Raw genomic sequence first — 22,262 nt, forward strand, 5'->3', positions numbered from 1 at the left:
GCCCTGGCTCTGGTGGCCTGACAACCAGCTTCAGTTGGGGATAGTGGGGAGGGGGAACCAGGCCATCCCAGAGAGTAAAGAAGCCCTCTTTCCACCCCTTTCTCAACACATACACACTATCTCCCGGAACAGTGGCATAGCCCCTCAACTCTCTGAAGGCTAGTTCAGGACCACCCCACTCTCCTCTCCAACCTCCTCACCCCCAGTCCAGCCCAGCTATCTCCAATCTGAGCTGAGACTACCCGGAGTTCCCAAATAGAAGGAAACTTGGTTCAGCATTTTTCACGGCACAAGAAGCTGTCAGCCCCTATTGCACACTTATAAATGGAACTCACTGTCTCTCAGGGCTGCATGGACCGCTTCTTCCTGAAAGTCTCATCCATGGACTCACATTTTACCTATTGAAGCCTCATTGAGTAATGCTAATCTGAAACCACAACCCTCAGACTTAGTTGAGATTCCAGTTCTGTTACTCCCTAGCTAGTTAAGGCATCTTACCTACCCTCCCTGGATCTCTGTTCCTTCATCTATAAACTGGAAACAATGATTTATACACACAGAGTGGTGGTTGTGGGCATAAGATTTTTGAAAACACCCATTATAGGCATTGACACATTTAGAATGTCAAATGTGGGCATTTTTTTTTTTGAGACGGAGTCTTGCTCTGTCGCCAGGCTGGAGTGCAGTGGAACGATCTCGGTTCACTGCAACTTCCACCTCCCAGGTTCGAGTGATTGTCCTACCTCAGCCTCCCAAGTAGCTGGGATTACAAATGCGTGCCAGCACTCCCAGCTAATTTTTGTATTTTTAGTGGAGACAGGGTTTCACCATGTGTGGCAAAGATGGTCTCAATCTCCTGAACTTGTGATCCACCCACCTTGGCCTCCCAAAGTGTTGGGATTACAGGCATAAGCCACCACGTCCAGCCCAAATGTGAGCATTATTTCTATTACCTATTCCCTGCATTCTCCCTTGAAGTTGCCTAATACTTTTTCTGGAAGCTGGGAATGGAGATTCTGAAGCTAAATCTTCCCTGGACACAAGCAGGAATATACAATTCTACAAGCTGCACTTAAACCCAGTTATAGACTTCAAAAGACAGCAAAGTAGATTTGAGGCCCAGAAATGGGTTAGAACTTACCAAAGGTCACACAGCAGGTATAAGTAGGTAGAACAGCAGGCAAGTAAGGAGAGGGAGGCAAATGGGCATATGAGTAGAGGTCAGGGCCAAGGTATTGAGCTGAATCCAAGGACAGACAGCTGAACAAGAAGATCTTCAGCTGACATTGCCCCATTTTCCATGCCCAGCAGGGCCTGGCATTTGCCTGTCTTTGGAACTGCTCTTTCTGGGTTCCTGAGTTTGTGATAGTTTCCCAAAAATGCTAGGTAAATATCTTTGTTGTTTGCTGAATAACCAGCCCCAAAGATTGGACAGGGGTCCCCATATAAATGTTGCCTCCAGATTGGCTCCCTCTATAGAGATGATCAGCTCCCCTAGGCAACACCCCACCCAGGTGCTCCTCACAGGGTCCTCTATTGGGGCCTTGCTGGGGGCTCTGAACCCCACCACATGGAGTGGCTTTGGTGTGCATCATGTGGCTAAGGGCTCAGCACCTTCTTTGAAGACAGTCTGTTCCTCCCAGCCACCCCGTAAAAAGTATGGAGTATTTTCTGTTCAGTACCTTTCTTCCCAAAAAAGATAGCCAGACATGGGTTGTTGCCATTCCAATGTGATAAGGAGTCTTGCTGACCTTTGGAAATGTCCTGGGCTGATGGTAACCCCAATTATGGGGAAACTGGAGGTGCTGGGGTCAGCATATTGTGCTACTTGATAATTCTTTTTTTAGGTTATATGTTCTTTGTTTGTATAGTTCTGCTCTCTCTATCCCCACCTGCTGCCTCCTGCCCCCTGTCCCTCATCTTCAGGAAGCAGAAATGTGTTCTCATGGACAAAGCCTGTCTTCTCTCTGGTTTAAGCTCATATGTCCCAGGCTCCCTACCTCCCTTCAGAGTTCATATGTGAACACCTTTGCCCATCTCCAGTAGGACATCGTCTAGTTTAGACAGCCACCTGAATGTAGGGGCTTTATTAATTGATTTCTCAAGCTGTCCATTTCAAGGATACTCTAATTTTGTCATCTGGGAGTCAGTAATGCCACAATTCTGAATTTGTAAGTTTCTGTAACCCATATTTTACCATGCTGGAATTCTGTGATGCTAAGATTCCATAACTGTGAACTCTATGAATCTAGAATTTCATGATTTTTAAAAATTGTGTTTAATGAATTTTGTTGTACGCATGGTAACAGTAGCCAGCACTCTCTTGGCCTTGGTTTTGTGTTTATTTTTTAGAAGTTGCAAGTCTCAGTTCCAGGCTCTCTTCTCTGGGCACGCTGGTGCAGAGGAAAATCATTCCCACCCCTCCCAAGGCTCAGTGGGTGGGATAGTGCCCAGGGAAGCTCAATCCTAGGGCCCAGCACTCAGTCCACTCCCTCTTTCCTGAAAATCCTTACTTGGGTTTCAGTACCTGAGGGTAGCAGGAAAAGCAGTCTCCTTCGCAGTCCTTCCACCCAACTTCCTTCCCTCTTTGCCCTGCCCCAGGATCCAGGGAGAGAAAGTTTTGTGGGAGACTGACCTGCCTGATGCGTAGGTGGGGGAGAGAGGGTTAAGCACTGGGCAGAGAGCCAGTGGAGGAGCCAGGGGAAATTCCCTGGGGAGCCCTGCAGCCTTCCCCAGAGGTGAGGAAGGAACAGAGGCCGGAAGTGGGGGTGTGGGTGAGGGCACTAGTAAGGGTGGGGTGACCGGTATTGCATTGTGGGGTTGGAGCTGGGCTTCCGGCCATTGACCTATTAGTGACAAGGGACCTCTAGCCTGGCGCCCCAGGGACTGTCTGGTTGTTTCCGTCCTTACCCATTGACTCTGTGTTCCTGTGCCTGAACAGACTCCCAGGAAAATCTGGAGGACAGGAGTTGGGGTCTGAGGAACCTGACTCAACAGCAGGGCTGCAGAGTCCAAGAGAGGCGCCAGGACATTCCAAGGATCACACCAGGGCTTGGGGCAGAACAGTGACTGAAGCTCGGGCTCCTGTCCAAAGCTATTCTCTTCATAATCCAAAGGGTCCCAGAATTATAAAATGCTCCCACAATAGACAGTTGGTGAAACCCAGGGCTAGAGGAAGGGCCCCCGCGCTAGGCTGCCTCTTTCTTTCAGTCCTGCAGCACAGCACACGGCTGAAGCTGCCAAACCAGATTTTCCAGTGGCTGCCTGAGGCTGGCTGGAGCGGGAAGCCCTCCTCCTGGCACTAACTCACAGCTCATGTCCTCCTCCCCCTCACCTCCTGATTCCTTGGCCTGGCCTTCTCCTCCTGCACCTGTGCCAACTGCCCCAGTGTGTCACCATTTCCTTCTCCACCTGCCTGCTATCTCCCCTGGGCTGCTCCCCAGGAACTGTGAGGTGTGATCCAGAGCTGCCCATCTCTGAGCCTCAGTTTTTCTCATCTATAGATGGGGAACAATGGCCTGCCTCCCAGGGGTTAACCACAAGAAGATTCCAAAGAAAAGTAAGGTCGTGGGGGCAAAGTAGCTCACCTCACGTCTGTATTCCCAACACTTTGGGAAGCTGAGGCGGGAGGATCACTTGAGCCCAAGAGCTGGAGTGCAGTGGTGTGATCTCAAATGCAACCTCCACCTCCCAGTTTCAAGTACTTCTCATGTCTCAGCCTCCTGAGTAGCAGGGAGAACCTGTTTCCACCAAAAAAAAAGAAATCTTTTATATTATCCAGGCATGGTGGCCTGGACCTGGAGTCCCAGCTGCTTGTGAGACTGAGGTGGGAGGATAGATTGAGCCCAGGAGATTGAGGCTGCAGTGAACCAAGGTCAGGCTGCTGGACTCCAGTATGAGTGACAGAGCAAGACCTTGTCCCTAAATAAAAGGCAGTGGGGAGAGCTGAGCCGGGTGGCTCATGCTGGTAATCCCTGCACTTTGGAAGGCTAAGGTAGCTGGATCACTTGAGGCCAGGAGTTTGAGACCAGCCTAGCCAACATGGCAAATGACCCTGGGAGAAGAAGGTTGCAGTGAACCGAGATCGTTACACTGCTCCATCCTGGGCAACAAAACGAGACTGTCTAAAAAAAAAAAAGAGAGAGAGAGAGAGAGAGAAAAGAAAAGAAAAAAATAAAGAAAAGGGAGATATGAATAGCAAAGGCCACCAGTTGGTTGGATGGTGGGTTAGTGCCATGTTGGGAGCACAGCCTAGGGTGTGAGAAAAAAGCACTGTTCTGTGGAATTCTGGAGATATGATTATTAGGATGAAGGGTACAAGGTAATGGGTATATTCCTTCTGATTTCCTCAGGTTATCCCACCTATGGGAGATGGAAAAACAGAGAGAGGCAGAGAACATCTCAGAGTAGGAGCCTCTGTTAACAGTGCTCAGAGCCCTCCTCACAATTTAATGAAGAGCTTGTGTAATCTGTGTAATGTGTCTCCCACTGAGCTATATAACTCCTCTGGGAAAGAACTCCCACTGCCTTGCTCACTGCTCTGTCTCCAGAATTTAGCACCATCCTGGTACACAGCAGGCACTGTTGACTGACACAGAGTTGCAGATTGAAAAGCAGAAACAGAGGCATCCTAAGGGCTGGAGACCAGCCAGGCCAGCTTACCTAACCCAGGCCCTTCCAGCCTGAGAGCCTTGTGTTGTCAGCCTCCAGGGACCTCTGGCTGGGCAGGAGAGAGTGAGCTGCACCCAGTCCTCCTGGAGCCACCTAAACTGAGGTGGTGGGTGCCCTCTGGCTGCTGCTGCCTCTGGGAGCCTAGATGGGGAGGAGAATTAGGAACCTGAAGGGGGAGGGGCAGCAAAGGAGCCATCATTGCAGATAGAGCTAAAAATAGCTGGAAGAGATGATGTCATTTGGTTCCCACAGCTTAGCACCCTCACCATACACACAGTCGAGCACAAACACACACTCTCACAGACACAGATACACACAGACACAAGTGTGGGCATGCGTGCATGCACATACACACACTGCACTCATATAACATATAGGGGAGGGAGGCTTCTGGGTCCCAGGGCCACAGGGGCTGGGAAGTCTGGTGAGTGTGTCTGCATGTGTATATGTCTGTGTGTGCCTGGATCTGCATGAGTGTGAAGGCATGTGTCTGTGTCTGGGGGCTTGTATGCTTGTGTCTGGGTGCATGCATGTTTCCATCTGTGTGTGTTCATTTATAGGCATGTGTATGTGTTGCTACATGTGTCATGTGGGGATCTATGCATTTGTGTCTGCATATATCTGCTTATACTATGTGCTTGCATACGTGTGTGTGTTTTGCAGTGTGTGTTTATGAGTTCACTTATATTTACATATCTGCATGCATTTGTGAACTGTGTCCTGTATCTTTATACTTATGGCCCCTCTTGGGCCCTCGAGTACTGGCCCAACCACCTTCCAGCTTTGGCTAATGTTCAGCAACCCCCTTCACATACCCTGAGGAGCCCAGCACTGTCTGGGCATGGTGTGTCAGTGAATTCTCTGCCTCATCCCTCCCCTCAGGGTCCCGGTCTCTGGCAAGCGTTGGGGTAGATAGACATGGATACAATTCGCTTTCACAGGCAGCAAAGGACATTAGCCAGACTTCCTGAACCCCAGGGTGCCAGGCCATCAAAGGTGTCAGGGTTCACTCCCTTCCCCAGCCCTCTGGGAAGGTAGGCCTGGAAATGGGGCCAGATCTTGGACTGGTGCAACACACAGTAACCCATGCATTATGTAGCATGTGAGAGATGGAGTCCCACACAATATTCCCAGCTACTAAGACACAACCCCAGAGAAACCCAGTTACAGCCAGTGACACATGAGCACACACTCAAAAATCCAGATGGAAAATCCTCAGGCCAGAGAGCTTAGCACCCTCTCTACTTTCTGGGCTCAAACACAGTCTTGCCTCACCCCTAAGCACCCCAGCTCAGCTGCCAGCTCTAGAAAACACTGACCTCAGAGAATGGCTGGAGGGCTGAAGGTAGTATGCCTTTCTCAGAATCTCACTCTTCTCCACATTCTCCTCCTTCAGGCTGCTCCCCATCCCCCTCCTGACCTTCATTTTTCTTCCTAGGGCTGATGTCCTCTCTTTGGCACACCCATACCCTCACAAATGCTCCTTGATACTCACAGTCAGTCACAGAGGCACATTCAATCACAAAGGCACATTCAGTCACATCTGCTTATAATCCCATTCTCCCAGCCTCAGACACACACACCAGCAGCTACACCTACATGCTAACTATCACAGGCACACAGAGGCACATCTGCCTCACATCCACCTCATACTTGTGTATTTTCAGAGTTCTGTCTTTCATCCTATACCTCTCTGATCTGTGCCTCCCAATACCTTCCAAGATGTTTACAAAGACCCTTCTCCCTGTGCAGTTAGGAGTGTAAGGCAAGAGAACCCCTATTTCATGGGGCAGATCAAGAGCTGAGACCAAAGATGGTCTATGTTGCTGACCTTGTCCAGTCCTCCTACTTTCTTAGCTATGATCCCTGCTGTGATCACTGAAGTCTTTCCCTGTAAGTCTTCAGCCCTAACCCTCCCCTCACACCCTGCATAGTCAGCTGGTTAACACCTCCACATGGAATAAGGCAGTTTGCACAGAGTGATTGTATTTGTTGTTCACCACCCACGGCCCCTAGGAGATGCAGGTCCAGGGCAAGCCAAGCTTCATCTGGGTTAGCTTCTGGGCACTTCTAGAGGATCAGAAAAATCCCAGGTTGACAGAGGTGTCTGAGAGCTGAGAAGAGGAAGGAGAGGGAAGAGTGTGAGGAAGGCAGCAGTTCTGGAAGCTCCCTGCCCCTTGGATTCACCTCCTCCCCAAACCCTCTGCTTCCAGCCAATCCATCCTTCATTAAGGCTGTCAGCACTTTGGGATGCCTGCCATCAAGAGTCCATCATACATTTAGGGTGGTATTTCACAGGGCTCTTCCTTTGGAGTGCCTAAACAGAACCAGGTAGGGAAATCTTCAGTGGCTCTGTTTTTTGATACCCCACCCTGGCTCACAAGCCCCACAGCTAACCTTGAGGTGGGAAGATCCACACTCCAGTGGTGGCAGTGTGGGTGTTGTTGATACCCATGGCCATGGTGGCAAGATTGGTGGCTGCACTGGTGGCAGTTCGACCTCGGAGACTCTGCTGGTATCTTCTGTGGCTACACTTGAACATCCTTGGAAACCGGGGCCTGGGCCAGCCCATACCTGGCCTGCGGTAGGGGGAACGCATGCCCTGGGGCCGAGGGCCATGGACAAACCGAGATGGCCCCATGGGCACAGGGAGCTTCTGCAGTGTGCCTGGGGGTGTACTGTTGGCCAGGGTAGCTGAGGCCTCTATGACATACAAAGTCTGCATAAGGGCAGGGCTCTTTATTACAGGTCATGGCCCCTGGCCCCTCCTCATGGGTCAGGCTCCCTCACGTCTTCTCCATTGGGTCTGGCCTAAGAGCCAGCCCGAGAGCCAGGCAGCTTCAGTTTGGACCCTTAAGAAAAGGGGCTTTGAGAGGGGGAACTCACTTCCTCACTTTCTCACTTACCCATATTAACAATATTAACAATGTTTTCTGAGCACTTACTATGTGCCAGACACCGTGCTGAGGACTTTACCAACATTATCTCATTTAATCTCACAGCTACTCTACAAGGAGATGCCATGATTATAACTATTTATATTGTCAATTCTCATTATTCCCAGTAACGTTCTATAAAGTCACCACAAACACTAAATACTGAACAATGGGTAAATGCAAGGTTAGGCGCCTAAAACTCTCTGGTCACAATATTTTTGTCAACCTGTCAATACGTAACTTAATTTTATGTGTGGAGACACCATATTTAATACATATAGTTGGCTGAGCCATGATGGCTCATGCCAGTTAACCCAGTACTTTGGGAGGCTGATGAGGGTGGATCACCTGACATCAGGAGTTCAAGACCAGCCTGGTCAACATGGCAAAACCCCATCTCTACTAAAAATACAAAAATTATCCAGGTGTGGTGGTGGGTGCCTGTAGTCCCAGCTACTCCAGAGGCTGAGTCAGGAGAACAGCTTGAACCCAGGAGGTGTAGATTGCAGTGAGTCCAGATCATGCCATTGCAGTCCAGCCTGGGCAACAAGAGTGAAACTGTCTCAAAACAAACAAACAAAAACTATATATAGATACGATATACACACTAATATATGTATATGTGTGTGTGTATATATATATATTTGAGTCACTGACATGGAACTCATGGCCAACAGCATTATAACTTGTGCCTGAATGAAACTTTTCTAATGCATGTACTTCCCCATAAGGCTCATCACAGCCTTCTTGCACTTAGAAACACTAGGGAGCACTTCAGCATTACAACTGGGGACGATTTTAGACCGTAAAATCACCAACAAAAAACACCAAAAAATGTGAGAATATGTGCACTAAATAGACCACCAAAAGCACATTTGTTTACCCTCTGAAAGCTGAAATAAGAAGACAGAGAGTCCTATTGTTCAACAGACCTCAGTGGAAATATGTGTGTTGGATGGCTGAAATTTTCTGCCTCTCTGCTCATGTCCACGAATGACTGCAAAAGTACCACAAGTATTGGTTTAGGAGTTACAAATAAATTTCTGTAAGCAGGCGAATTCACATGTATGGAATCTGCGAATAATGAGGATCCACTGTATAAGGAAACTGAGGCTCAGTAAAGTGAAGTCACACAATTATAGACAGGCAGGAAGGAAATCCATGATGATGAAGAACCAAAGCCCAGAGCACTTAACTCTCATTATCCTGCACTCATTCATTCAGGAAATGTTCACTAACAACTTCATATATGCTGAGCACCTGGGCCATAGATGAATGTAATCTGGTCCTGATTCTTCCTGAGAATGAAAGAGAAAGCTGTCGGATGTGGTGGCTCACGCCTGTAATCCCCGCACTTTGGGAGGCCAAGGCAGGTGGATCACTTGAGGTCATGAGTTCGAGACCAGCCTGGCCAACATGGTGAAACCCTGTCTCTACTAAAAATACAAAAATTGGCCAGGTGTAGTGGTGTGCACCTGTAATCCCAGCTACTTGGGAGGCTGAGGCAGGAGAATCGCTTGAACCTGGGAGGCAGAGATTGCAGTGAACCAAGATGGCACCACTGCACTCCAGCCTGGGTGACAGACAAAAAAAAATAGACCTGTTCCTTCTCCTTCCACTCCTCAGTCCCCTCTTTCTTTCCCTCTCACTCTGCCCTTCAAAGGCCCCCTTTGCAGCTTCATCCTCCTTCCCGCAGGACTCTGTGGGACCCTTAGTACCACCCTCACAAATCTCAACTTTTTCCCATCCCCTCCTCTAGCTTCTACTCTTGCCTTTTTCAGTCTCAGAATATGACCTTGCTTCGATCAACTTCTAGCAATTGTAACTATAAACACACCTGCCCCTGCCCCTCCTCTTCCTCAGGTCAGACCAAGGCCTCTCCCCTTGCTCTTTATGGAAGCCAGCCTAGCCTGCTTCCTCAGAGATTCCATCAATGCAGATTGTCTGCTTGGTGGCTAAGATGTGGACTCTGGTGCCAGATTGACTGGGATTGAATCCTGGCTCTTCCACTTACAAGCTGTGTGATCATGGCAAGTACCTGACCCTTTGGTGCTTCTGTTTCCCCATATTTAAAATGGAGATAAGAAAGTCTATCTCGTAGGATGGTTGTGAAGAGGAAAAGAGCCTTAATATATGCAATACATTTAAAATATGATCAGCATTATTAGTATAGTCTGTAATACTATTAGCCCCTCTCTCTCTGTCTCTTGAGCTGCCTCCTTCCACTATAAAAAAAAAAAAAAAAAATTAGAAATCCACTCCCTCAGCTGGGCCGAGTGACTGATGCCTGTAATCTCAGCAATTTGGGAGGCTGAGGCAAGAGGATCACTTGAGCCCAGTTCAAGACAGGCCTGGACAGCACAGCAAAAAAAAAAAAAAAGAAAAAAAAAAATTGGGGTGTGGTGGCAAATACATGTGGTCCCAGCTACTTGGGAGGCTGAGGTGGGAAGATCATTTGAGCCCAGGGGGTCAAGGCTGCAGTGAGCCGTGATAGTGCCACTACACTCCAACCTGTGCAACAGAGCAAGACCCTGTCTCAAAAAAAATAAAATCAGTTTCCTCCATCTCATAGCCCCTCTGCCTGTGACTGTCTCCTCTCTGACCTTGCTGTGTGCTCATTCCCTTATGTCCCTTCCTTACAGAGCAGGAAGAAAATCTCACTTGAAAAGCCCATAACTATTCTGTTACACAGAAGACCAGGAAACAGAAGTTTAAAAATCAAGTGTCTGAGTGACCCGGAAGCCAGAACTTTCCCCAGCGGTCAGGCAGCCCCACTAGTAATAAAGTTGGAATCACCGGGCCTTGGAACTGGGGGTGGCACCTTCATGGGACCATGGTGCCACCTACTGGCAGAAAGGAAAGGGGGGTACACAGAGAGCTAAGAGAAGACTTGGGAAGGAGAAAAAGAAGTTAGGGAGGGAGAGGAGATGGAAAGATGAAGGGAGGGGAAAGATGAGGAATGTGAGGATTTGTGGAGGGAAGAGGATTAGGAACTATTTGCTATTCAGAAAGAGCAGAAGTGCCAAATCTTGGTCATTTCCTTGAAAGTGAGAAAGAGAGAGCATGTGCATGTATGAGAGGGAGAGAGAGAGAGAGAGAGAGAGGGAGGGAGACTAAAGCTTGTACCTCAGACATTATTCTGTTGTTTGTTAGTTGCTGGGAGTCGGTTCACAAAGAATTGAGTGTATGTATATGTGAGAGAGAGCACGCTCACACACACACACACACACACACGAGTGCATTCAGGAGCACTAGTACGTGTTTATGCATGTAACTGGGTGCTTGCTGTGTGAACATATGGACGGCAGTATAGGCAGACGTGTGTGCGTGTGAGCATGAGCACAGAGGGTACCTATGAGTGTATCAGCAGATACAGGGTAAGAAGCATATTGTACTGTTGTGGTGGAGGGCACACAGGCACTCTGGGGAACCACTTGCCCCACCCGTGGGCTGCTGCTTCTTGAGATCAGGAGTGGTGTTGCCCAGGGCTGGTGTTGCCAGGCGGAGGCCTGCTGAGGCTGTGGTTGTGGGGATCGGTCTCCAGGCAGCAGGGGGCAGCAGGGACAAGGGGAGGCTAACTGGCCATGGGTGGGGCCGGCAGGCGGGCAGAAGGAGGCTTTAAAGCGCCTACCCTGCCTGCAGGTGAGCAGCGGTGTGTGCCAGCCAGCCGTCCCTCTGCCTGCCCACTCAGTGGCAACTCCCTGGAGCTGTTCTGTCCTTTGTGGAGCCTCAGCAGTTCCCTCTTTCAGAACTTGCTGCCAAGAGCCCTGAACAGGTGATGGGATAGGGATAGAGATGATCCTGTGAAGAGATATCAATCTGGAAACAGGTTTGGGGAGCTGGAAGAGCTATAGTGAGGGTCTGGGGAGGGTCTGGGGTTGGTGTGGGAAGGAGCGCAGGATATACAGGTGCCAGGAAAGGGCGTGGAGTGACCTGCGCGTGGGAGTCAGACTGGGTATGCAGGTGGAGGAATCTATGGTGTTAGGATCTCAGAGTGTCGGGTGCTGGTAGAGGTCCTGGGTAGTATAGAGGGGTAAGGGTGTTAGGATAGAAACTGGGAAAAGGCCTGAGGTGTCTGACCAGGTATAGGAGAAGCTTGGTGAGACATGGGTTCAGGATCCTGGGGTCTGGCACATCTGACTCAATATCTAAGGCCAGGGCCAGCCCAGGTGGGGCCAGGGGAAACAAGGCCCTAACTCATACATGTCTGCCTCCCAGGAGCCACCATGCAGTGCTTCAGCTTCATTAAGACCATGATGATCCTCTTCAATTTGCTCATCTTTGTAAGTATGGAAGTTGTGAGCTCTTTGGGGCAGGTCACAACCTGAGCAGAGACTAAGCTGGGGAATGGGAGACTGCTGTGCCCAGGCTTTGTCCTACAAGTGTCCCCTTATGAGTGGGATGCAGAGGTCTCCCCAAATGCTGTTGATCCCTGGTCCCAGCAGCAGCCAGGCTGCCATGCAGGGGTGTATGTGAGAAAGGGGATGGAGAAGCTTGGGACACTTCCTCTCTCCCACAAAGCTTTAGCCCAGGCTTCAGGCAGGGCAGAGTAAGCTACCAGGAATGATTCTCCCCCTTTTATAGGCATTGGGGGCCCAGAAAATAGAAGGGGTCTGCCCAAGTTCACCTAGTGCAGAAGGAAATTCAGTACAGAGAAAATTCCTCTATATGACGCGGGGCTGAAAGGAGAGAGGGCCTACATCTCATCAGAGCAAAGGGTCTATCTCAAGCAGCCCTTATTCATTTGACAAATATTCATTGTCTAAGATTCCGTGCTGGGTGCTGGGGTGGCAAGGAAACAAAGCCTTTCTCTGCCCCTAGCGATCTCAGCTCCAGTAAACCAGATAGGCAGATAATAACAACACAGTGTGTTTGGGCTTACAACGGAGGCTATGGGAGCCTGAACTCAGCTTTGTTGGAGAATACTTCCTGGAGGAAGTAGCTGAAGCTGGGAAATTGCACTCGATGGGGGAGTTGTAAAGCATGAGTAAAAGGCCAGAAGTAATGAAACTCGATATTGTTCAGAAAACCAGAAACAGATTGCATAGAGCATGTTTGAGAAGCTGAGCAGTGAGGTGTAAATCCTGGAGATGGTGGTGGAGATAGGGAGAAACAGACAAAGTGGACAAAGGACAAAGCTCTAGGATGATGGCTGAGGGGCAGAGAAGGGGCAAAGGAGGCAGAGATCTTGGAGATGACGCTCTTATCTCTGGCATGAGCAACCTGGATGGCAGGGGGTGGGGCCCGGTTTGTGGGAGGGGGTGTCCCACTGGCAGCTGTGTACCCAGTGGAGGTGCAGCTTAGATTGGAGCTGGCCATGGGTATTTGAAAATCATATGTGCACAGGTGGGCACTGAAGCCATGGGAGTGGATGAGAGCGTTTGGAAAGTGAACTCTGGGAAACCCAACTAACTAGGGATACGAAAAAAAACAAGCCACTGTGAAGGAGATGGAGAAGGAGCAGTGGGAGGGGAAGAGGAAAACAAGGAGAGCAAGTTATCAGAGAGGTCAAGGAGAATATGGTCCATGAAATGTCCACTGGATTTAGCACAGGATGTCACCAGAGGCCTGAGCCACATTAGAGTGGGTTAGTGTAAGTAAAAGTGAGGAAGTGGGCCAGGCGCGGTGGCTCACGACTGTAATCCCAGCATTCTGGGAAGCCGAGGCAGGCAGATTACTTGAGCTTAGGAATTTGAGACCAGCCTGGACAACATGGTAAAACCCTGTCTCTACTAAAAATACAAAAATTAGCCAGGTGTAGTGGTGCATGCCTGTAATCCCAGCTGCTGGGGAGGCTGAGGCTGGAGAATCGCTTGTACCCAGGAGGTGGCGGTTGCAGTGAGCCGAGATCACACCACTGCACTCCAGCCTGGGCTACAGAGTTCATATACAGACTAGTTTAGAAGCGTGAGTAAACTCTGTAGTTCTAATGTGGTCTATGCCTTGGGCTTCCTTTAGCTGCAGGAACTGGGTTTTTTCTTGTTGTTGTTTGTTTGTTTTTGAGACAGGATCTTGCTCTGTCACCCAGGCAGGAGTGCAGTGGCCTGATCGTGGCCTACTGTAGCCTCAACCTCCTGGGCTCAAGGGATTCTCCCACCTTAGTCAGCCTCCTGAGTAGCTGGGACTACAGGGGTATGCCACCATGCTCAGCTCATTTTAAATAAATTTATTTGTAGAGGCAGTCTCACTATGTTGCCCAAACTGGTCTCAAATTCCTGGGCTCAAGTGATTCTCCCACCTTGGGCTGGACAGGCATGAGCCACCATGCCAGTCCTGAGCTAGTCTTTATCCATGTATCTGGAGGAAGCAATAGTTATCCAGGGATTTGGAGAGCAGAGGCTCTGCCCTGAGAGGGTTAAAGGCAAATCCGGTTTGATTTCTGGCCTCTGTTACCCAGACCTTGCCAGGCTGGGCAGAGCAGGATAGGGCAGACCTCCAGCTCCTTGAAATTTGACCCTGCAGGCTAGAAGTCCAGCTTTCTGTCCTTGGGCAAACATGCCTGGAATCCAGCCGCAATCTGCCACCTCACTTCTGGTTCTAGCCTCAGTTTTTACAGCTGGAAAGTGAGTACTAGGCACCAAGGTGGTGTCAGGCTGATTCATCCACTGAAGCCCTGGGCTGGGAGGCTTTGCTCAAAGATCTGTGGGAACTGCACAGGGCCCTCAATCTGGGACTCAGGATTCCCGCTGAGGTTTGGAGTTGAGATAGAGAGCCTTTAAGAGCAGCTCTGGCTATATTCCGCCCCCCTCCACCCCGTGCCTCACTTTCCTCTTGTGAGGCAAGGAGGTCTTGTCTGGACGAAGGGCAGGCTTGGAGTTGGATTCTGGAAGGGAGCCAAATGGGGCCTGAGGTGGATGAACCTTCTCAACCTCCACCCTCTCCAAGGTTACCAGCAGGTGAAACCTCAGCCCCACCTCCATTACTATGGTGACTGTTGAGTCTGTTCTGATACCACCCCCCTGTCTCCACCTATCAGAGGATAGAGGTGTCCGTAGGCACCCATCGCCCAGAAAGGAAATAGGAGGCTGGACCCTCATCTGCCTATTTTCAATCCTAGCTATGTGACAGGACCCTGGCAGCAGTAAGGGAAAGTCTTAGAACCTCTGATCTCCTTTATATCTGCCCAGGTGTGCAGCCTGGTCCCAGCTGTGCGTATCCCAGCTCCCATTTTTCTGGGCTCTAGAGGATGTTTCCCTCCTTACAGGATGAGTTTTTAGACTCTCTAGCCAATAAAGAGGGAAGTTTTTCGGCTCCCATCCTTCTTATTCAACTGTGTGGTAGTAAGCTACTTGGCAGCACTGTTTAAGGCCTGTCTGATCTCTCTCCCCCCAGCTATGTGGTGTGGCCCTGTTGGCAGTGGGCATCTGGGTGTCAATCGACGGGCCATCCTTCCTGAAGATCTTCGGGCCGTTGTCGTCCAGTGCCATGCAGTTTGTCAACGTGGGCTACTTCCTCATTGCAGCCGGCGCTGTGGTCTTTGCTCTTGGTTTCCTGGGCTGCTACGGTGCTCAGTCTGAGAGCAAGTGTGCCCTCATGATGGTGTGTCAAACCCAGCTCCACAAGCCCATGACCAAGCATCCCCTCACCCTTGACACCAGGCCCTGGGATTCCCAAAGCCTGCTTTGGACCCCCCTATGCCAAGGCCTCTGTCTCACTTTTCTGGGGGTGGATTAGGACAAGGAGGGCATGAGGGACTCTCTCCCTAAAACCCAGACCCCTCTTCCCCACTCAGTTCTTCTTCATCCTCCTCCTCATCTTTATTGCTGAGGTTGCAGCTGCTGTGGTCGCCTTGGTGTACACCTCAATGGTGAGGCACTGGGATGGAGGAAGGGAAGCATGTTGGGCAAAACCCTGGGAGTGGGCTGTGGCCTGTGAATGGCCCCCTTCTCTACCAGCCCCTAAACACTGGCCTGCCTCACCCAGGCTGATCACTTCCTGACCTTGCTGGTAGTGCCTGCGATCAAGAAAGACTATGGCTCCCAGAAGGATTTCACTCAAGTGTGGGACAGCACCATGGAAGGGGTAAGGTTGGCTGGGAAGGTTTTGGAGTGGAGAGAAAGAAGCAAGGCCCCAACCTCCACCCCCATCTTGTCTCCAGCTCAAGTGCTGTGGCTTTACCAACTACACGGATTTTGAGGGTTCACCCTACGTCAAAAAGAACAATACCTTTCCCCCATTCTGTTGCAATGACATCACCAACACAGCCAATGAAACCTGCACTGAAGAAAAAGCTAAGAACCAAGCAGTACAGGTGTGTGGCACGGGTGGGTGGGGACTGTTTTCATGGTCTCAGAGTGGCAAATGGGGATGGCTATAGAGCAGCTGCCAACTATAAATGCTGTTTTCTCTTCCTGAAGGGTTGCTTCAATCAGCTTCTGCATGACATCCAAACTAATGCGGTCACCGTGGGTGGTGTGGCAGCCGGAATTGGGGGCCTAGAGGTAAGTAGATGAGGAGGCTGGGACTGGGATATAGCCACAAGACCAGGGCTGCTCAATCCATCGGAGGCCTCTCTGGAGGAAACAGACTTCTAACTGGGCCTCAGATAGGCTGTCCATTGGACAGGGGGCCAATGCTTCAGGATCCCCATCATGTCCCCTCATCTCTCCCTGTTCCTCCCTCTCCAGCTGGCTGCCATGATTGTGTCCATGTATCTGTACTGCAATCTGCAATAAGTCCACTTCTGCCTCTGCCACTACTGCTACCACATGGGAACTTGGAAGAGGCACTCTGGCAAGAAGCAGCGACGTGGGGAGGGGACAGTATCTAACAATGTCACTTGGCCCAGAGTGGACCTGCCCTTTCTGCTCCAGACTGGGGGCTAGATAGGGATCACTCCTTTTAGGTAGTGCCTGTCTTTCCTTCCATTGGTGGATGGGTGGGTGGGGCGCATTCCAGAGCCTCTAAGGTAGCCAGTCTTGCCCATTCCCCCAATCTATGAAACGCTTGATATGTCCCCTAGGGCAAGTGGGGGCTCTTCGTGATCCCAGTGCACTACTGGGGGATGAGAGAAAGGCATTTTATAGCCTGGGAAGAAGTGAAATCAGCAGAGCCTGGGCAGATGTGTAGAAGGCACTTCAAAATGCATAAACCAGTTGCAATGTTGCCAACTGGACTCTTCATGTATCTTTGGGGAGAGGGACCCATCTTGCCTAAACTGACCTCAGATTCCTGTGGGGCCACCAACTCAGAAGGCCTCTGGAAAGGAGGGAAGTAGGGTGGGGTTGGAGGTCAGAAGTGGTTGTTTCTCCCCTTCATTTGGGTTCCAGGCCTGGGAGGGAACCTAAGAGGGATGGCCGAGAGGGCATGAGGAAGTCGAGTTGGGTTGGGCCAGTCTGCCTCCTTATAACAGGGAGAACTTTGGACTGAAACTACCCCCTCCTGGGTGGGGGCACTGGACTGGAAAGCTATGAAAATAACAAGCTTGTGCCAAATTCTTACCAGGGCAATGGGAAAGGGTCACTCCTTAGGTGCTGGGAAGTCCTCCAGGAGCCCCTTTCCTAGGGTCTGGGCTACCTACCTTTCCCACTCAGGCAAAACCCTAGATCTGTCCCTGATTCTAGGATCTCAGAGTGAACACCTTCTTTGCTGCTGGCCTACCTGGTGCTCTTCAGACCTCATCTCTTCTCTAGCCCTAACCATCCTTATGTGTCAAGTGGGAAACTGGGGATAGGAAAGGCCAAGTGACTTGCCTCAGTCCCACAGGCTTCAGTGAAGAGCTCAGCCTAGATTTGGACCGAGAACTCCAGCACCTGGTGTAGTCCTGGCTGACATGATACTAGTTCCACTTGAAGGGGCAGCTGGCCACAATGTCTCTGACATAGACCTGATTACTATTGAGCCAGCAGTGAGAGGCCTGAGGGAGGCTACAGTGGGAGGGTACAGTGTCTGCTACCAAGCAAAGCCCACCCTGACAAACTAGTCCCCCTCCTTGCTTCCCTTTGACCCCTGTTAACTCTTCCTGAGCTTTTCCAGTGCAGCCCAGAACTACCACCCCCTTGCTGAGCCCAAAAAGGAAGAGGGACCTGGCCAGAGCCACACAGTGCCTTAGATCTGGTCTGTGAGGGCCAGACCAGGAGGTGCCAGGGTGTGCGGCAGGGAGAGGAGCTAGCCTGCTTCACCCCTTCACCACCACACTGTGCCTCTCACATACTTCCCCTCTGCCAGGTAGGTGCCTGTGTGGAGGCTGCATGGGATTTGTTTGCCCAGGGCGGGCCTCCACCTCATCATGGACTAATTGCTGGTCAGCCTGGCTGTTTGGCCACCTCAAGCACTATCTCCAGCTCCAGCAAACACTGAAGGCGTCAGGGTGGCGAGATATGTCTAAGTCATATACCACCCATGCCATTACCGAGCTGGGCTCCAGGCACCCGTGAAAGAGGCAGGGCAGAGAGCAGGCAGGAGGGCCGGAGTTCCAGCTGGAGTTCTGTACCTGCACAGAGGCAGGCAGACCCTTTCTTTTTTTTTGAGACTGAGTCTTGCTTTCTTGCCCAGGCTGGGGTGCAGTGGCGCAATCCTGGCTCACTACAACCTCCTTGTCCTGGGTTTAAGCAATTCTCCTGCCTCAGCCTCCCGAGTAGCTGGGACTACAGACGCACTCCACCACACCCAGCTAATTTTTGTATTTTTAGGAGAGACAAGGTTTCACCATCTTGGCTAGGGTGGTCTCAAACTCCTGATCTTGTTTGAGATCAGGAGTTTGAGACCACCCTAGCCAAGATGGTGAAACCCACCTCAGACTCCCAAAGTGCTGGGATTATAGGCGTGAGCCACTGCGCCCGGCCAGGCAGACCCTTTCTTAAGTGGTGGTCTGCACTCACCCTCCTGACCCTAGGCCCTTCACAGATTCTTTTTTTTTTTTTTTGAGACGGAGTTTCGCTCTTGTTACCCAGGCTGGAGTGCAATGGCGCGATCTCGGCTCACCGCAACCTCCGCCTCCTGGGCCCAGCTAATTTTTTGTATTTTTAGTAGAGACGGGGTTTCACCATGTTGACCAGGATGGTCTCGATCTCTTGACCTCGTGATCCACCGGCCTCGGCCTCCCAAAGTGCTGGGATTACAGGCTTGAGCCACCGCGCCCGGCCCACAGATTCTTTCATTGTCCTTTTCCCTGCCGTGGGCTTTCTCATTCACTGCCTCTGGACAATCCCATCCACTTTCTGGTGCCTCTGTGACTAACTTAGATCTTCTTAAACTCTTTGGGTTATTGGCTGTGTGAGAATCTGACCTTCTTCTCCACAAAATGCCCGGATAGAGAATTCTGAATGCCAAAGTGCTCTAAGGGCCATAGACACCCTTGCTCCTAGGTCTCCATATGCACCCTAGCCTGTCTCTTGAATGATGCCCGCCCAGTCCTGTCCCATCCACTTCCTTCCCACCTCCACTAGGCACACCTGCTCTTCCGTTCCCTCTTCCAACCCCCAAGAATTCCTTTTTGTTCTCTTCTGCTCTACCTCTGGGGACAGCTGCCCAACCCAGGCAAGCTAGGCAGGAACCAGGCTGGTAGTTAAACAGTGGGGAAGAGGTGGGGTGGCTGCTCTAAGCTCAGCCTCAAGTAGGGTGGGGCTAAAGTCAGGCTGTCCTAGAGTAGAGCTGGGGAAAAACCTTGGTGTTTGAGACTCGGGCATCCCCTGGTGGCCAAATGGCTCCAAATGGAAGATAAACTCTGTGGAGAACAGTAAGGAAAACTCACCATCTAACACAAGTATTCTCTCCACCACATCCCTCCAGCAACCCCTCCCACACACACACACACACACAAAATCACAATCACAAGACACATCACCAGACGGCTTCTCCTTTTTTAATCAATGACCAACTTATCCAACTTTGGAAATCTGGACAAAGAGGAGGCTGAGCGCAGGCCTGGTCCAGTGTCTAAGGGTCTCTGAGTGAGTCTGTGTCAGCATGAGGGCCCCAACTGGGCCTGTCCATGGGTTGGGCACAGCAGTTTCCTGAGTAAGAGCCAGCCCCACCCTCAGGGCAGCATTCCAGCCCAAAAAGAAATCCAGGCCCTCCAGGTTCCGCCTGTTTTCAAGGCCCTCAGGACAGTCAATAAATAGGTTAGATTCTGAGCCAGGCCTGGGAAGTGAGGGTATTCAAAGGGCAGGATCAGCTGTCCAGGGATCGCAATGATTCCCAGGTACTCTCCTGCCCTTCTCCAACAAGGAAGTAAATAAATAGACCTTTAACTCAGGAACAGGGGTATTGGAGCAGGGGAGGCCCCGCTTGGAGTTAGTAATTAAGTCTCATGTTAAAAACAAGGTAGCCCGCAGCCCCTACCAGCATCTACAAAATCCTACAGGATGGGGGGAAGGGCTAGCCTGCCTGGGGGTACACAGTACCCAGCCCTGCAGGGTCCTGGAGGAGGTCTCATGTTTGTTCTGCGGCTCCTGGGGCTCCCTCCTCCTTGGGGGGTGGCTCCAGGAAAATTGGGGTGACTGAGGGTGGCTTCTTCACTCTGGGAAAATAATACAAGAATGTATAGGGAAGAAGCCATTAGCTATATTCCTGGATCCCACTAGGCCTCCCATTTCTCAGGGCAGAAAAGGGTCACTCACGAGTAGGGGGAAGCTGGGACCCCCACCACCAGGAAGTGGTTCTTCTTCCGAAACAATCTCCACAGGCCCCGGTGGTTGCCACGCACATCCAGGTCCCAGATATGGAGGCACTGATAAGGGTGGGATGGGGACAGAGACATGGGTCAGAAAGCTATGGGGAGGGGCCACTGAAGACCCTTTGGCCCAGCCCCTACCCCTCCTCAGAAGCTACCGCAATTTGCAAGAGATAGCATCTTTTGGAATATAAATTTGGACAAGGAGGTTGGAAGAGGGGTTCTAAGAGTAGAAAGAGGAGGTTCTGAGGTTGAAGATTTCAGAGCAAAGGCTCCTTGGATCTTGGGGCAGTGTGTGTAAGGGGGAGGGGTTCTCCAGGGTGGGCATGGTATTGGAGCACCTTGGCAAGCTGGGTCCAGGTGGTGAAGTCATCATCTTTCTCCATTCGAATAAAGGCCACGTAAATGTGGCCCTCTGTGTCTGGCAGGAAAGAATCTTCACAAGGGTTCTTGCTGTGGTCCAGAACCTCAGCCTCACTGCAGTTGGGGGTGGGAGAATATGGCCAAGACAGGGCCCACTTCATGGGTTTGTCCCACAAGCCCTTGTACTTCGTTGAATGCTCTGCTGTTTCCACCTTGAAGTTCTTAAGAATGTTTGAACTAAGGGCCCTGATTTTCATTTTGCACAGGGCCCTACAAATTATGGGGCCAAGATCCCCAGTATTTGACTCCTTGCTCCCTGCTACACATCCCAATTGTCGTAGGCCATACCTGAGCAGCCTGTGAATTTCCACTTCATAAGCTTCTTTCTTCAGACTGAAGAGGAGGGAGAAATGGGTCAGAGGAGTGGGCAGGCCCTCAGGTCCCATGGGTAGCACTGAGCAGGGCAAGGGGTCACATGGGAATCTGCAGCAGCAGGGCTGGAGTAAACACACAGGCCCGGGATTGGAAGGGACTTTCAGGGACTGGCCTCCAAATCTCCTAGATATCCACCCCTTGCCCTGTTGCCAGCCCCTACCTGTCCACATTCCTGAGCTGGACACCTGGAACTGTGTTGAGCTTGTGCTTCTTGAAGTAGGCCTCCTGGAGTGGGTATGAGAGTGAAAATCAGTGCCTCACATTGTCTGGCCCACACCTACTCACTGACCAGCCACACATCTATAAGACACACAAATGAAGTCCTAGACCTGTAAAGGGCCCTCTAATTTCCTCCTGTCTTCTCCATCCTCTTTGCAGCATCCTCAGCAAGCTCTTACTAGCTTTAATTTGGCCTCCACCATTGCTGCAGAGCTCATGCTCTCACAACAGCTCACACTACTGCACTACAGACCCGTGAACTAGTAGTCCTTGTCTCTTGTAGTTCTCCCTGGGCCTGCTGTTCTAGAACCATAGATGTCAGAAACAGGCCCTGCAGGAGGTGGTGGGCAAAGGGATGGGATGGGCTGGGAAGGAGAAAACTACTTTGACTCTGGTACCGAGAGAGACCTGAGGTAAGCGCCTGCCCCTCTCTGGGAGAGGAATAGGACTCTTGTATTAGTCAGCCTCTGAGGGGCCTCTGGCTTCTAGGAGGTTCCAAGCTGGATGCTATCCATTCCTTTGGGCTGGGCTGGCTCAAGGCCTCCCATGCTATAACTGGGGAATGGTTCTCTGGACACAGCCAGGTGAAATTGGGGGTCCTAGGGACTTCCCTGTTCTCAGGCTGAAGCATGGGCTCCAGCACTTGCCAGAACAGGAAAGAGTAGAGATTGCAGGCTGGACCACTGCTTAGAGGCAGAAATACTCTCCCCATACACCCACAGTCCAGGGCTAAGAAGAATAAAAATAAAAATAGTACCAGCTGACCCTTATATATGTTTACAATTCAAAGCATTTTACATATATAGACTCATTTAAACGTTCAGAAAATCATAATCCAGTGAGGTAGTAGTATTTTATCCTCATTTTACAGATAAAGAAACTGAGGCAAAAATAGGATAGTTCTTTCCCCAAGGTTACATGACTGGCAAGTAGCAGAGCTGGGATTGCTCCAGAGTCCATGGTTTTGGGGTGTGTGTGTGTGTGTACACACACACACACACACACACACACACACACACACACAC

General features: G+C 50.7%; 3 protein-coding genes across 10 annotated transcripts in view; 1 reads left to right on the forward strand and 2 right to left on the reverse strand.

Annotated features, from left to right (window-relative positions):
- Window positions 1-6,242: 6,242 nt before the first annotated feature.
- TSPAN1 (tetraspanin 1) lies at window positions 6,243-16,717 on the forward strand. 2 transcript variants are annotated; one of them, XM_032247433.1, is made up of 9 exons: window positions 6,243-6,564; window positions 11,250-11,382; window positions 11,826-11,890; window positions 14,940-15,146; window positions 15,340-15,414; window positions 15,531-15,629; window positions 15,706-15,858; window positions 15,965-16,048; window positions 16,235-16,717. In XM_032247433.1, exons 3-9 carry the CDS (start codon window positions 11,834-11,836, stop codon window positions 16,280-16,282), a joined length of 723 nt encoding a protein of 240 aa, XP_032103324.1. In that variant the 5' UTR covers window positions 6,243-6,564; window positions 11,250-11,382; window positions 11,826-11,833; the 3' UTR covers window positions 16,283-16,717. The 2 variants fall into 2 exon arrangements, with proteins under 2 accessions (XP_032103324.1, XP_032103325.1); XM_032247434.1 differs by lacking the exons at window positions 6,243-6,564; window positions 15,340-15,414 and having other exon boundaries at window positions 11,143-11,382.
- P3R3URF (PIK3R3 upstream reading frame) lies at window positions 6,647-7,331 on the reverse strand. Its single transcript, XM_032247436.1, has 2 exons — window positions 7,069-7,331; window positions 6,647-6,785 (listed from the first exon to the last, which is right to left on the reverse strand). Exons 1-2 carry the CDS (start codon window positions 7,310-7,312, stop codon window positions 6,742-6,744), a joined length of 288 nt encoding a protein of 95 aa, XP_032103327.1. The 5' UTR covers window positions 7,313-7,331; the 3' UTR covers window positions 6,647-6,741.
- A 2,671-nt stretch (window positions 16,718-19,388) lies between the features above and the next one.
- POMGNT1 (protein O-linked mannose N-acetylglucosaminyltransferase 1 (beta 1,2-)) overlaps window positions 19,389-22,262 on the reverse strand; it is a 10,333-nt gene continuing 7,459 nt past the window's right edge. For 3 of the 7 annotated variants that reach the window (XM_032247438.1, XM_032247439.1, XM_032247437.1), the window contains 5 exons: window positions 21,179-21,243; window positions 20,932-21,099; window positions 20,562-20,697; window positions 20,168-20,277; window positions 19,389-20,067 (listed from right to left, as the gene is read on the reverse strand). In XM_032247438.1, coding sequence (XP_032103329.1) covers window positions 19,980-20,067; window positions 20,168-20,277; window positions 20,562-20,697; window positions 20,932-21,099; window positions 21,179-21,243 — 567 coding nt within the window. In that variant the 3' untranslated portion in view covers window positions 19,389-19,979. Of the gene's footprint in view, window positions 20,068-20,167; window positions 20,278-20,561; window positions 20,698-20,931; window positions 21,100-21,178; window positions 21,244-22,262 lie in introns of those variants that run through there. The other 4 variants (XM_032247443.1, XM_032247441.1, XM_032247440.1 and 1 more) reach the window with 4 other exon arrangements.

The sequence above is a fragment of the Sapajus apella genome, unplaced genomic scaffold (assembly GCF_009761245.1).
Source record: "Sapajus apella isolate SASKATOON/1434 unplaced genomic scaffold, GSC_monkey_1.0 scaffold62, whole genome shotgun sequence".
Lineage (NCBI taxonomy): Eukaryota > Metazoa > Chordata > Mammalia > Primates > Cebidae > Sapajus > Sapajus apella.

Bases quoted from the DNA above. Each gene is read 5' to 3' on its own strand.
- P3R3URF (XM_032247436.1), bottom strand. From the start codon at position 7,312: ATGGGGCCATCTCGGTTTGTCCATGGCCCTCGGCCCCAGGGCATGCGT. The intron at 6,786-7,068 runs GTTAGCTGTGGG...TCCTCTTCTCAG, and splicing joins GTGGATCTTCCCACCTCAAG to CTCTCAGACACCTCTGTCAA.
- TSPAN1 (XM_032247433.1), top strand. From the start codon at position 11,834: ATGCAGTGCTTCAGCTTCATTAAGACCATGATGATCCTCTTCAATTTG. The intron at 15,630-15,705 runs GTAAGGTTGGCT...TCTTGTCTCCAG, and splicing joins GGGACAGCACCATGGAAGGG to CTCAAGTGCTGTGGCTTTAC. The intron at 16,049-16,234 runs GTAAGTAGATGA...CTCCCTCTCCAG, and splicing joins CCGGAATTGGGGGCCTAGAG to CTGGCTGCCATGATTGTGTC.